Source organism: Anser anser (assembly GCF_964211835.1).
Source record: "Anser anser genome assembly, chromosome: 18".
In the NCBI taxonomy this organism is placed as follows: Eukaryota; Metazoa; Chordata; class Aves; order Anseriformes; family Anatidae; genus Anser; species Anser anser.
Window position 1 is genome coordinate 12130479 of NC_139739.1, and position 13063 is coordinate 12143541.

The 13063-nt window shown below is 41.0% G+C and overlaps 1 protein-coding gene across 4 annotated transcripts in view; it reads left to right on the forward strand.

Annotated features, from left to right (window-relative positions):
* TAOK3 (TAO kinase 3) overlaps nt 1-13063 on the forward strand; it is an 83390-nt gene that overhangs the window by 51570 nt on the left and 18757 nt on the right. For 3 of the 4 annotated variants that reach the window (XM_083803416.1, XM_083803415.1, XM_083803414.1), the window contains 3 exons: nt 265-346; nt 6465-6632; nt 9554-9760. In XM_083803416.1, coding sequence (XP_083659542.1) covers nt 265-346; nt 6465-6632; nt 9554-9760 — 457 coding nt within the window. The remainder of the gene's footprint in view (nt 1-264; nt 347-6464; nt 6633-9553; nt 9761-13063) is intronic. The other variant, XM_083803417.1, reaches the window with a different exon arrangement.

The window sequence follows — 13063 nt, forward strand, 5'->3', positions numbered from 1 at the left end:
TGGCTGGTACACAGAGTTCTTGTTCGGCTTTCATTTTGTGGCTGGGAATAACTGCCGTGTCTGTATCCACAGCCTTTAACTGCTGAAAGAACTGGTGGGATCAGCTTACTCAGAATTTAGAAAAGTCAGTTAACTGTTGTGCCCTAGTACTTGAGAACAAATTAGTCAGGGTTTTTCTTTTGCTCTTTGCTAGTACATTTGTGTATATTTCAGATATTAAGCTTATTTTTAATTTAAACTTTTTTTTTTTTTTTTAATTTACAGGTCAGACTCCTTTAGGGGATTTGTTGATTACTGCTTACAGAAAATACCTCAGGAAAGGCCATCATCAACAGATCTATTACGGGTAAATTTTCAAATCTCTTTCAGAAATTTGGGAAAAATGTGTTCGCCTACCCCAAAATAATTCTAGTGGTGGTGAATGAATATTTTCCCTTTTCCAAAACACTGTTTTCTCTTGTCTGTATCAGTAGTTTTGGGGGGTCTTTTTTAAAGTACCTTTGAAATTTTAAAGGAACTAATAACTGCATGTGTTCAGATGCATGTTGTTACTGGCCACCACAGTACTGCTTCCCATGATATGAATTTGGAATTCTCTTTATACCTGCTGGAATAGGACTGCATTCTGCACAGTTTATTGGACAAGTTTCTTCTCTGCGAGCTGAAAAATTTGCAGAAGCCTTGTGCTTTTTGGTAGTGCAAGTCTGGATTCCTGTATGTCTCTAAGGTTGGGAATTGATTGCCTTTTCTCTGCATGCACCTTTCTAAGATATCCCATCAAACATCCCATCTTCTAAGGCTGCTAAGGCAGAAGAGTCACACTCTTTGTTTCCTGAAGAACTTTGTGGCCTTTAGGCTCAAGTTTGAAAGCGTAGTGGCCTTGCTAGAAATGCTGGAGTATTTTAGGCTGTTCAAGGTTACAGGTAAAATCAGGAAATGGTTACAATTCCCTTTATAACATGATGCTCAAGAGTCAAACTGCTGGAGAAAAGTAGAGGCAGGCTGTGTAGTAAAATGCTTATACTGCTGAGTGAGGAGTTATTTAAGGGAGCAGCCCAGCACCCTGCTCCTCGTACACCCCAGAGCTTGTCAGAGGTTACTTTTGTGCTAGAGAACTTGCAAGCCCCGTGAGCCAGCAGAGAGAGTGACAGGTCCTTCAGCTGAAGGAGGGGGCTGCCAGCAGGGGAGTAGAAAGGTGTGATATTGATATATTTAATTATTTTTTTTTTCTTCCTTCAAGACAAAGCTGCACATCCCTTAACTGAAAGTATTATCAAAGACAGACAGGTCCAAAGCTGGATCAGTTAAATCTGTGCTGCAGATGTGAATACCAAGCAGTAATTTTCTGTGTAGGGAGGCCTTAGGAGCATGCTTCTGAGCGCTTTGCAGAAGAAGGAACTTTGACCAGCCTCTCTGCTACGCTGCAGTGTCAGTAGGATGCCCTGAGTTGAGCTGCACTATGTGGCCTCTGAAAGAGCAGAGAAGAGATGAGGGAAGAAACTGGAGGCTACCCTAAAAATGACCTCTTTGGGGCATTTGCATGATTTTGTGTAAAGTACTGTAACTGCTAACTTCCCAATTGTGCCTTAATTTTTCTGTTTATCTTCTTGAGTAGAGAAGAATGTTATTTTTCTGTTGTGCAACAGGCAATATTCGCTACCACGCTTATATACAATTTCGGTGAAGATTTAAGGCTTGTATTTTGCTACAGATCTTCTCTGTGGAAGCAATAGAAAATCTGAAAAGCCATTTTAATTGCTACTCAAACTCAAGACTTAACCAGTCTTCATAAGATGCACAGGCAATAGCAAATCTATTGCAGAGCTGGAAGTACTTTGAGAATTATACTCCACATGATGAGAGGATTAGGCTCTTAATGAAGTTTTACAGATAGTCACCGATTAGTTAAAGAAACAGGGGTATTAGGGATGGAAAGAGCCTGAGTGACCTAGGTTATGTCCTGGCCAGGCCGGGATTGCGGTGGGTTGCTCTGAGCTGTCCTGTTTCATTCTTTTTCAGCGCGATGCAGATGGAGTTCAGGAAGGTTATCACAAACTTTTTTTTTTCCTGGTAATGTCAGCGTGATTAATTCCAATCTGTTCATACCTTTCAAATCTGTTCACAATCATAGAATGGTTTGAGTTGGAGGGAACCTAAAAGACCATTAAATCCACCCCCCTGCCATGTCAGGGATACCTCACACCAGACCAGGATGCTCCAAGCCCCATCCAGCGTGGCCTTGAACACCTCCACGGATGGGGATCTTTCTGCCTGCTCTCACTTCAGCTCTTTTCTTTTTGCTCTAGTCTTGTAAGTCATTCCTTTGTGCCTGTCTGATCCTGGTTTGGGGTTAATTTCTGTCCAAAGTCCTGCTGGCTGGACAGGCACTTTTGGCTAATGTGCTATCTCAGTGTGTTACTCCAGGAGTGGTTACACAGGCTGTGCTTGGCACTGCTACGGCGGTGGGGTTTGGGCTGCTTCATTCTTCTGGCTGCTGTCTTGTTCAGAGGTCTTGAGAATTTACTGGTTAGTGCCACCTGTAGATTATTACTTAGCGAGCGAACTCTGCATCTATTTTCATTGTGTATTTCCAGCCATTACATTTTTCAGCTTCTCTAGTCATGCGATGTTGTATTTCTATCTGCTCCTGATCCCATTTTCCAATCATTTTTTTTGTCCTAGATGGGCTTTGAGGAATTCCTCTTGATTAATTAACGCCTTCTAATGTTTGCTCCTTTGCTATATTTGTGCATCATGCTTAGAAGTTAAAAGTAGCACTAACAGAATAGGCCTGGGTTAACTTATCAACTACCAGAAAGTTGTTTATATCCCTTCAGTAGTTTCCATACTGAACCCAATTAATTAGAGCTAGTTTTGGAAATAACTATCATTTTGGAAAGTGCCTCGTGCAGCTTCATAATAGCCATGAGCATGTAGGAGGGGGACCCATGCTGGGGCTGGTGTGTCCTGAGTTTGACAGAGCCTTGTCAGCGAACCCTAAATCAGTTCTGTTTTCAAGTCATAAACGTTCAGTTTACCTGAGAAGTACAGGAACTGTGTATAATTCCCAGGGCTTTGTCTCTGGAAAATTCAAGAGCAGCCTTTCTTTAGAAAGTAGGGATGTGTGAAATCCTGTCCAGCCCCTTCTCCATCAGGCTTTTTTTTTTTTATTTTTCATTTTTAAGTATCTCCTTTCTATAAAATTGATTAGTGGCCCTGCTATTCCTCTGGTTGCCGTACATAGCTGCTGGTGAGAATTGCATGGCATGCTGCTGTTTCACACCAGGTAAACAGGACTCGGTTTTTCCTTAAATATTTGAGCAGAGGAATTGTTAGCTCCGTAGGGTGTTTTGCTTAATTTCCACAGTAGGTTAGATTGCTGCTCTGTGTCTACCTGCCAGCCTTTTCATGCTGATTTCTGTTCTAAGGCTACCATTCAGCCTTTGTTTTATGGCTTCTCTTGTTGCTTTTTCAGCTCCGTAAAATGCGTTCTCATGGATGTTTCTGAATCTCTTGGTTCTTGAAGTGAGAAATCGAAATCATGCACTCTTTACTGAATAGCTGGCTTTGCACTTGCTTCTGTCTTTGCTTTAAGCCTGGACCATATAGAATATTTAACCCTCATGCCTTCACTTTCCAGGTAAAGGCTGACAAACGAGCTTGTTTTTACTTTCTCTTCAGCGCCCGGTATATTTTTCCTGTGATCCATTTGTGCTGTGGCACATAACCAGCGTTTTGTTCTCCGGTTCTGCTTGCAGCACCCCGACAATCCTTTGACCAGCTAATAGGTTTATGTTGTGGGTTTCAGAATGATTCATTCATGTGGATTGGCAGTCTTTCTGCTCTCTAGGAATAGTGTAAGTTCATTGAAGGATATGATTTCAGGAGTACCTTAGGTTGGAGTCTGCACAAACAATTGGAGCTGAGATGTCATTCTTAAATTATGTATATTCAGTCTTTTTGTTTGGTTTTAGACTTTCAGAGCAGCACCCCAGATGTTCCCTCCCGCAGGAAACATCTCCTCCCTAAAGCTTGTCAGATTATAAGATTCGAGATCTTTTTTATTTTAGGGTTTTTTTTACTTGCATATAGTAAACAGGAATAGAGAGAAATTTTTGTGGCCACATTTTCTTAAAGGGAACTGAATTTTAGGAGATGTTTTAGAATGTATTCAATTTCAGTTTACTGTCTTGGATGAAAACATACCAAACGTATCTCAATAATATTTTCACTTTCAAAATTAAATTACAAAATTCTCTTTAAACACTTTTTTCTTATTTTTCTTAGCTTGTATGATATTCCCAGGAGACTTGGTTCTGTTGGTTACTCTTCCAGCCAACTTACTGTTTGCCTTTAGGTTAACCACTTCTTTTTGGGTCTGTTTTTTTCTTACAATTTGAAGAAAGTATACAAATTAAGTCCTATCAGCCATCATTTCTTACCAGTTTTTGCAGTACCTAGCAGAGCAGTGACTACATCTTATAAATGTAGTTCAGTTATTTCATGCAGATAAGCATTTAGAATGGTGTTCTTGTTACACAAGACTTTTGTTTATGTTCTTATGCATCTGCCTTATAGTTTCCATGTGGTCCCATTCTAATATTTGAGGAGCTTAAATATGAAGCACATAGCTTGTCACTTAATGAAACGAGTATTTGCAGTGTTAAAGAATATGCATAAACAAATATACACTGGATAGGTAGGATGGAGTTAAGTTCGGGATCATTGTTCCAAGTGCATTACTGCTTTCTAAAAATTACCTATTATCTACAATGAGATAAAAATGGTTACCTTTTTTCTAATCATAAATAAGCTGCAGGTTGTTTGCCGCTGTTTACAGAGAAATAAATGGTGGAGATCTGAAAGGAGCAGAAATGAATCATTTTGCTTCTGCGTGAAATAACATGTAGTATTTTTAGTTATAATTCAAAAGTAAACACCACCGCTGCTAGCAAAGAAATGGATACTGAAGTGACTAGCTTTCTCCCTTAACAGAACTGAAATGCACAATAGTTTGAATTCAATTAAAAACAAGAAATAAGCCTGCGGCATGATTCTTCCTGTGCTTATTTAGAAATCATTAAAAGATGTTCTCGTCAACTTTCTTGCGCACAAGACTTGTGTTTTAAGAAGGGCTGGGTCTGTTGTGTCTGTTACTACAGCTACAGGTGGCTGTATTAGTGCTTGAGTTTGAGGGGTGCCACCAGATCCAGGGGAGAGATGTGTTTCCCCGAGTTCACCAGCTGTGGCCAGAAAGACCAGGCAGGTAGATGTGATCCTCCTGAGACCTTTGCAGCTGGGGTCCAACCGCTGAGCTCACTAACAAAAGGCCAACCTGGCATTTGCAGTGCAGGGTAGAAAACTTTATTTCCTATTCCTATCTGTCATTGTTCACATTTCTAGAAACACACAGGTGATGTTTGTGCTTTAAAGCTATCTTCTATGGTATATATTAAGCAGCGTACCCAAACGCAGTGATCCCATACAGAATATTGGCGAGCGTATGCTCAGACGGTTTACGTACTCAGAGGTTGAATCAGAAAGCTGCAGGGTTTTCAGACTCCATCACCAGTTGTACAGCGCAGGAGGACATGGCTGATAAGTCAGAGCAGAGCATTTCATCATGTACTTAAGTTCCCTTGAACAACTTACTGTTAAGTCTGCACTTAAAACCTGTGCTTTTTGTACATCCTTAGGGGTTGGTAAGAACTGTGTTTTTTTTTTCTTAAACTCTTTTCTTAAACTCTTTGATAATAAACAAGCCTTCAGTCTTCTTACTGGTTTGCAGTTGGAATAGGTCAGATGCAGGGTAAATCTTTGCATGAAGCTTAGGCAGGTAATCTTCCATAATCAGGATTGATTAATCTTCATCCTGTATGCATTTTGTTCATTTTTAAGTCCTGTGCATTTGCAGGGTTTAAAGTGGCAGTGTCTTGTTCCTTGTACACTTAAAGTGAAGGGGCTTGGGAAGGAACAAATCAGCTCTGATGCTCGGAGAGCCCAGAAAACCTGACCTCGGTCCAAAAAGTGGATCAGGGAGTCAGGGTAGAGAGCTTTGAAAGGACCTCTCTGCCCACCACCCTGCTTCTCCTGCCACTGATGTGTACGTGCACATGAGTTTCAAGTCGCAGAGTGATATTTGCTCCTTTCTCTGTGCTCTGCGTTTGATTGTGTTCTGTGCTGAAGCAGTTCCTCTGACTTCCCAACAAAGCGCTTTGCAGCCTACGCTTCAAAACTCAAAGGGCATAGCATGATCCGTTTGGTTGTTTGATACAGTGATGAGTACGGTACGGGTAATCAGTGCTGAGCGTGCTGGAGTCTTTCGTAACAGGTATTAGTAACTACTGAATGTGAACTGGTGTCTCATGCCCCTCTTGGGAGGGAGAAGTCCCTGTGCCCCTGTTTTCACATCAAACATACTAGTGTCATGTCTGAGACCGTGTGTTTTATTTCCTTGATTATAGCATGATTTTGTTCGCCGAGACCGACCACCAAGGGTACTAATAGACCTCATACAAAGGACAAAAGATGCAGTACGTGAACTGGATAACCTTCAGTACCGGAAAATGAAGAAAATCCTTTTCCAAGAGACACGGAACGGCCCACTGACCGAGTCTCAAGAGGAGGAGGAGGTACTTCTATTTTGTTACCCCATTTGCACTGTTCTAAATCATCTTAGGGCAAGTGAGATGTTCCTGTCCTTAAGGGGCAGAACAAGCACAGCCAGATATGGATGCAGTCCATGTTGTTGGAATATCATCTGAACCAGCAGAGACAGGATAGGATAATGAGCATTAGCAGCCATTACTCAGTGTTAGATGTGCATTTATTGGCAACTTTAAACCTTTGTTTTTTCAAATGGTTGCCTTTCTTCTGAAAGCTTTAGGGAAGAAACTCATTTGAAGGGAGATTCTCTATGATGAAAAATAACTCGGATCCTGTATGAAGGAGGGCCTATTGATGGTCCAAGGTTTCCAGTCCTACAATCACAACCAAGACCAGTTGATTAATGCTAATATTTTTTTGAAATTAACATAGGCCCATTACTTTATAGTATAGTTACCGTGAGCTGAAAAGCAAATCACCAAATTAGTAAGACTTGTTTTTTTAATTTTTAATCTTTTTTGCTTTTATATTAAAGATATAAAACTCAGCTGCAATTTAAATCTTGTAATAAACAACCCACTTAATCAGGGTATGATAATTGACACTAACTGTGGCTCAGAGAAGAAAAACAGTCATTTTTCAATTGATGAGATTAGATGGAAATTTATGTCGTTTGGTGCGGGCACATTAGATAAATAAATCGATGCCTGGTTCTCAACCACAAAAAATCACAGACAAGTTGATGTTTTTATTCCTTTTTGCTGCATTACAGCAAGATCACATGCAGTGAGATGCCCAAGTTTAGTGTATGTGTGGGGACTTGGCTTTGAGGCTTGTGTATGTCAGATACTCTTTTAAGGCTAGGCTAGAGCGTTGGTTTAAGAGATGGGCAAGTTTGGATGTCAGGAGAGCACACAGCAAGAACAGACTGGTGCTTAATACTGCCCTTCACTGTGGGGAAGATGCACAAAAGCAGCAAGAACAGCAACCACTGTGGTTAAAGCTACGAAGCGCTGCTGTTCTGACCCTCCAGCTAGGCAACTTTAAATCTTTAGGTTATTTATCTGGGGGAGGGAGAGCGGGGACGTCAGATTTTTGCACTGAAAACTTCAAGCTATGTCCACCTATGTGTGACAAACTGCCGGGAGAGTGACAGAACCGGAAGCACAAGGAAGTGAGCTTCCCACTTGACAATTCAGCAGATCCAAGCTCAACAGCCAAGGTGTGGTAACCGTTGACTCTGAGATGCATATTCTTCTGTTCTTCCCGTCCCCACCCCTAAAAAGGGGGAAAAAGTGTGTCTCCAGGAATTAACACTAATGAAGCTCACACTCTGCATGTGCACAGCATGCCCTGCACTGGGATTTACCCTTGAGCTTGCGTACTACGAAAAGAGGTTGTATTGCTCGTGTGTACATTGCTTACTTGATGGTGAAGTTGAACACAGCACTCGCTTCAGTCACTAATGGTTAACAGAAGCTGTAAATGCCACAAGCCAGTTTCTCTTCCTACCTTAGTGTGAGGGACATTACAAATCCTTATTTTTAACACTAAAAATAATACTAATGCTTTCCTCAGAGCTCTTGAAAGGAACTAAAGATCATTTGGAAAGTATTTAAGCCCAGAAGTCAACATTGAGGTTGCATATGCAATCTCTTCTCTGCCCTTTTGTACATATGTATTTATTAGTTACATAGTCACATTCTCATCTCGGATGCCTGATTGTGTTATTTCTTCTGCAACTTTATATAAGCATCCTGGAAATGTTTTTATTCTCCTGTGTATACATTCTCTGTAAAATAGTATTCTTTTGTATTTTGGAATTTAAGTGCTTTTACACAGGCTCTGAATGATCTGCTAATTGCTTAAAAAATAATCAGACAATCAAATACGTATCTGTCAAGTCTGTCAAGTTTATCTTTCTTTCAGTTTCCAACCAAATGAGTATCCTGTTAATTGATTTGAAATGTAATTCTCCCCAAGCTCACTTCGGAGGCCAGGAGGAACTGGGTGCAGTAGCAAGCCATTCATTTTGGTGAACTGAAGCTATTTCAGAGCAGGAGCTGAAGGCTGTTCAGAGCTCTCAGTCCTCACTGAACTCACTGCAAGCATCTTCAGTCCCGTTAGTTTATTACTGGGGACTCCATACGTTCTCAAGTCAGTCCAGATTAAGCTCATACTCAGGGATTACTGAGCTGATACGAGTATACAAGCAAAAAAAAAAAAAGGTTGCTAACTTCTGGTATTTGTCTGTAGAAGAAAAACATGTCCTATGTGAGGAACAATTATTTAGGTATGTCTAAGCAGATTACAATAACTTTAATCGCTGTAATAATGCAGGCTCTTCTGAGTCAGCTGTTTAAAGGTGAATGAAGATTACATAAGAATTTATCTTGGCTGAAAACACAAAGATAGTATGTTGTTTTTAGCTTGAAAGAACGTCACTGCTGACTGCTTGGGACATGGAGGTTAAAACCTCTGCACCTATGATGAACCTGAGATAGCAGAATCATGAAAAAATGGGTTCATCATTTTGCATTTCTTCTGACCCACAGAACGTGTTGCAGCATATACAAACTTGGAACATCACTTTAATACAAACTTCAGAGATTGTTCCTATCTTACTTATGAGACTCCTTTCACCACCAATCCAGTATTCCTGGATGCCTCCTATTCAATCCAGCGTCATGCCCAGACTTACTGCTATGTGCAAAAAACTGTCCTGACGTCTGATTTATGAGGATTGCAGGGGAGGAGGCAAAAGCTCACTGCCCCCTATGGAGTGCTGCATAATCCAGGCAGCCTTGAGAAACGTAGTTGCTGAAATACTGAGCAAAACCCCTTTAACTCTGCAAAGTTGCCTTTAAAGCAAACCTCGGGCACCGCAGTCACCCGTTGGGTAGGTGACCTCCTGCGGTATCTGTAACCCATGCCCCTTGTTTTATAGGACAGTGAGCATGGATCAAACCTGAGTAGGAAGATGGACAGTCTGGGCAGCAACCACTCCATCCCGAGCATGTCCGTGAGCACAGGCAGTCAGAGCAGCAGTGTGAGCAGCATGCAGGAGGTCCTGGATGAGAGCAGCCCTGAACTGGTCATGATGCATAGTGACGAGAGCACAATTAATTCCACTTCCTCCGTTGTTCATAAGAAGGTATGTCCTCTGGTGCTCTCCAAAGCTTCCTGCCCTCCCTGCTGTCGCTCGTGCTGCGTAGGGCCCAGCGAGCAGTGTGCTGTGGTCTTGTGCTGAGCCGTTTGCTGAGAGCAGGAGCTGGTGATGGGCTTGCCAGAGTCAAGTTCTGTGTTTTTTTTAATTTTAACAGCTGAGCTGCGTTCAGATAATCTCTGAAAATACAAAGAGATGGCTAAGGAAAGGTAGCGCTGTCCGTGTGTAGGCAGGGCCCACGCAGACTTACTGCATGCCTCCTTACCTGCCCCGCATGTGCACTCCTTCACCTCTGCTTGTACCTTCAGTTCTTGTCTTCTTGTGAATGAGTGTGCTGTACTGTGTAGCACGGTGACAAGTGGTCACAGCAAAGCTAACTGTTTACCAGTCACAGTGTATGATTAAAATCTGCTTGCACTTGGATTTCCCTCATGAGAAGTGGAAGTGTGCAGAACTTTGGACCCTTCCCACGAGGTACGTTTCCAGTTAAATACTACTCACTGCTGCTCTGCTCTTTTGCTGCATGCTGTGATCTGTTGCCTTTTTGTTTTCTTGGTGTTAGATAGCAAACTGAAGTTGTCTACCTCTAAGTCAGCATCTAATCTGTAGGATTGTTTGAGTGAAATAGTTTTGGCTTGGCCTTAGCAGTGTCATTTACTAGTGGGCAGTAAAGCGTAGGCTTTGTGTGATTGCATTTGCAAAGAGCTTCAATGTGTACATGTGCTTTTTGCCAGAAGAGCTAAAACATTACGGCAGCAATAAAAGTATGAGTTTCACATTTGTGGGTTTCAACAAAGCCTGGTTTTAACTAACTAAATATTTGTGAGCATTTTTTTTCTCCTGAAATGCACTATTTATGCAGCTGAATATTGAAGCGTTTATAAAAGGGACCTCTCAAGTAATTTTGTCTCCAACAAAAGATTGTCTTACATATTTAAGGATATGGGAAGATAAGATGCATATATTTCAGTGGGTTACGTTTTTGTCAAATATGTTTTCAATAACACCTTTAGAGAGAGACCTTTTTGGAAAAAAATAGGTACAAAAGGCCAGTCCAAGGAACCATCGGAACGAAGAGCAGCGTGACTGATCTTACGTTCTGGGTGATTATAGTTGGAGCTTGTTTCTCATGTTGTGTAGGTTTCAAGAATGTGTATTTTGATTTCACATTGCCAGGTAGTTATATTTATGTATGCATTAAAATAGAAGTTGGAGAGATTGATTTACACAATAGTACATTATAATATTACTGATGGATCGGTGTCATTACAGTTGATGAAGACAAAATGTGAGCCAATCCTGCCAGACCTAAATTGCATTTGTGAAAGAAGTAGAGTTCCTGCCTGCATTAAGAATACTATTTCACTTTGTACTGATTGTATGGCACTTGCAAAGTACAAATACAGGAATACTTCTGAGGTTATGAATTCAATCCTCTTAGAATGGTAATAACTGCTATGTTCTGTAAGATGAAGACATTCAGCTGAGAACAATGCTCAATTCAGTTAGGCTCCTTTTAAAAACTCCCTAACTCACGGTTTATGTATGGTGTCGTATTTAAGTTATGGACAGAAGTGTTAGCTGCCTCTGCTTTACAGGTACCTGTGGGCAGGGAGCATATACTCTCATAATCCTGTGGTTGCACACTATACGTGAGACAACACTTGCACTGTGAAAAAGCGTAATTATGACACCACATGAATGTTATCACTTGTTTGGAAGAACAGATCTTACACACTTTTAACGGAAATAGTGTAAAAGAACTCACATAGAGGTCACTTAAAGCAGATGTTTTAAAGTAATTTTGGAAGTACAAGAGCCAGATTTGCACTGATGGTCTTTATGAAATAGTTAACAATGGGCCGTGATTACTGCTCCTTGGACTGGAGTAGGTGTCATCGCAATTGGCAAACGTTACCTTCTGCTGTATGTATGCATTTAGAGTATGCATAGCAGGATATATACTACCCTGAAAATATAGTTTTAATTTAATATATGTCTTTTTTAAATTGTCTGTTACTTTGGGCAATGCAATTTTAAACAAAAAATATAAAAAATATATATTAATATATACATGAAAAAAATAAAACTGGAACAGGACATTTCAGGGGGTTTGTGTACACATACATTCATTCTGTTTTCAAGTTAAAGTTCTTTATTCTGAAAAAAAAAAAAAGAAAAAAGTTCAAATTGTGCTTGCTTTAACTGTTTCTGTAAACTGTTTAAGTTAATCCACACAACCTGTTTTTGTACTACCAGGTGAGAAGTAGGGAGCTCTGTAATGCTCCGGAGCCTAATCACAAACAAAATTAAAAGAACCTGGGGGTGCATGTTTAAAGTTAGCTGTTGTTTTGCATTTCATCAGCCTTTAAAGGCTAAAAAGAAAATACAGATGAACATAATTAGCCAGCTGTCTGCATTATGTGGACACAGGGTCGTCTACTAGATTGTTTTGACACAGGTCAAATCAGAGTGTTGTGTAAAATTATGGTATTCCACAAATGTGTTAATTAACAACCTCCAGATGTACCAGACTGTGCAAATGACCAGGATGGCTAAATTGCCTGAACCCTTCACATTTTTTAAGACTCAGAGCTCCAAGTGTCAGAGACCTTTCGATTTCTTTGCACCATGGCCCCCCGAGTGTTGTGTGCAATTGTAAAATTTAAGGATGAACTGGTCTGTGGGGCTGTGCAAAACACAATTCCCCACCTCCAGTGCTTCAGACCGAGCCAGCCCAAGTGGCTTCCAGGAACGCTGTTCTGCTGTCCGAAACAAGTATGGCAAGCGGTAGGACTCGGAATGCTCCTGTGTGGTATTACTTTATTTCCATGAGACTTTATAGTAGTAAGGGGAAAAAAATAAGTCTCATTTAGTCTAAGCAACAAGCCAGTACGGTATTGTTTTGTTCAGCTCTGCTGTACAGAGTTGTTGCTGGTCCTTACCTCCTAAAGATGAAACTTTGACAATAAAAACGTTGCCAGGGGAATCCTCTGATTAAAATCTAGTTTATAACAAAAGGCATGAAAAGAGGACGCTCACAAACTGCCCAATGCCCGTAATAAACACGGACTTCTCTAAGAACTGTTGGAACTTGAGCAACTTCACAAGTCCACTGAATTACCCTGTGCACGCCGATGCCTACCGCTGCCGCGGTCAGCACACAGCCTTCCTGCTGCCTGTGCCCTGCTCTTCTGTGGGAGCTCTCCTACATGACAAGAGTTGTGATTCATACTTGGAAAAGGTGGTGGTTGTATGAGATGTAAAGGATATTTGGGTGTAATGACCTGC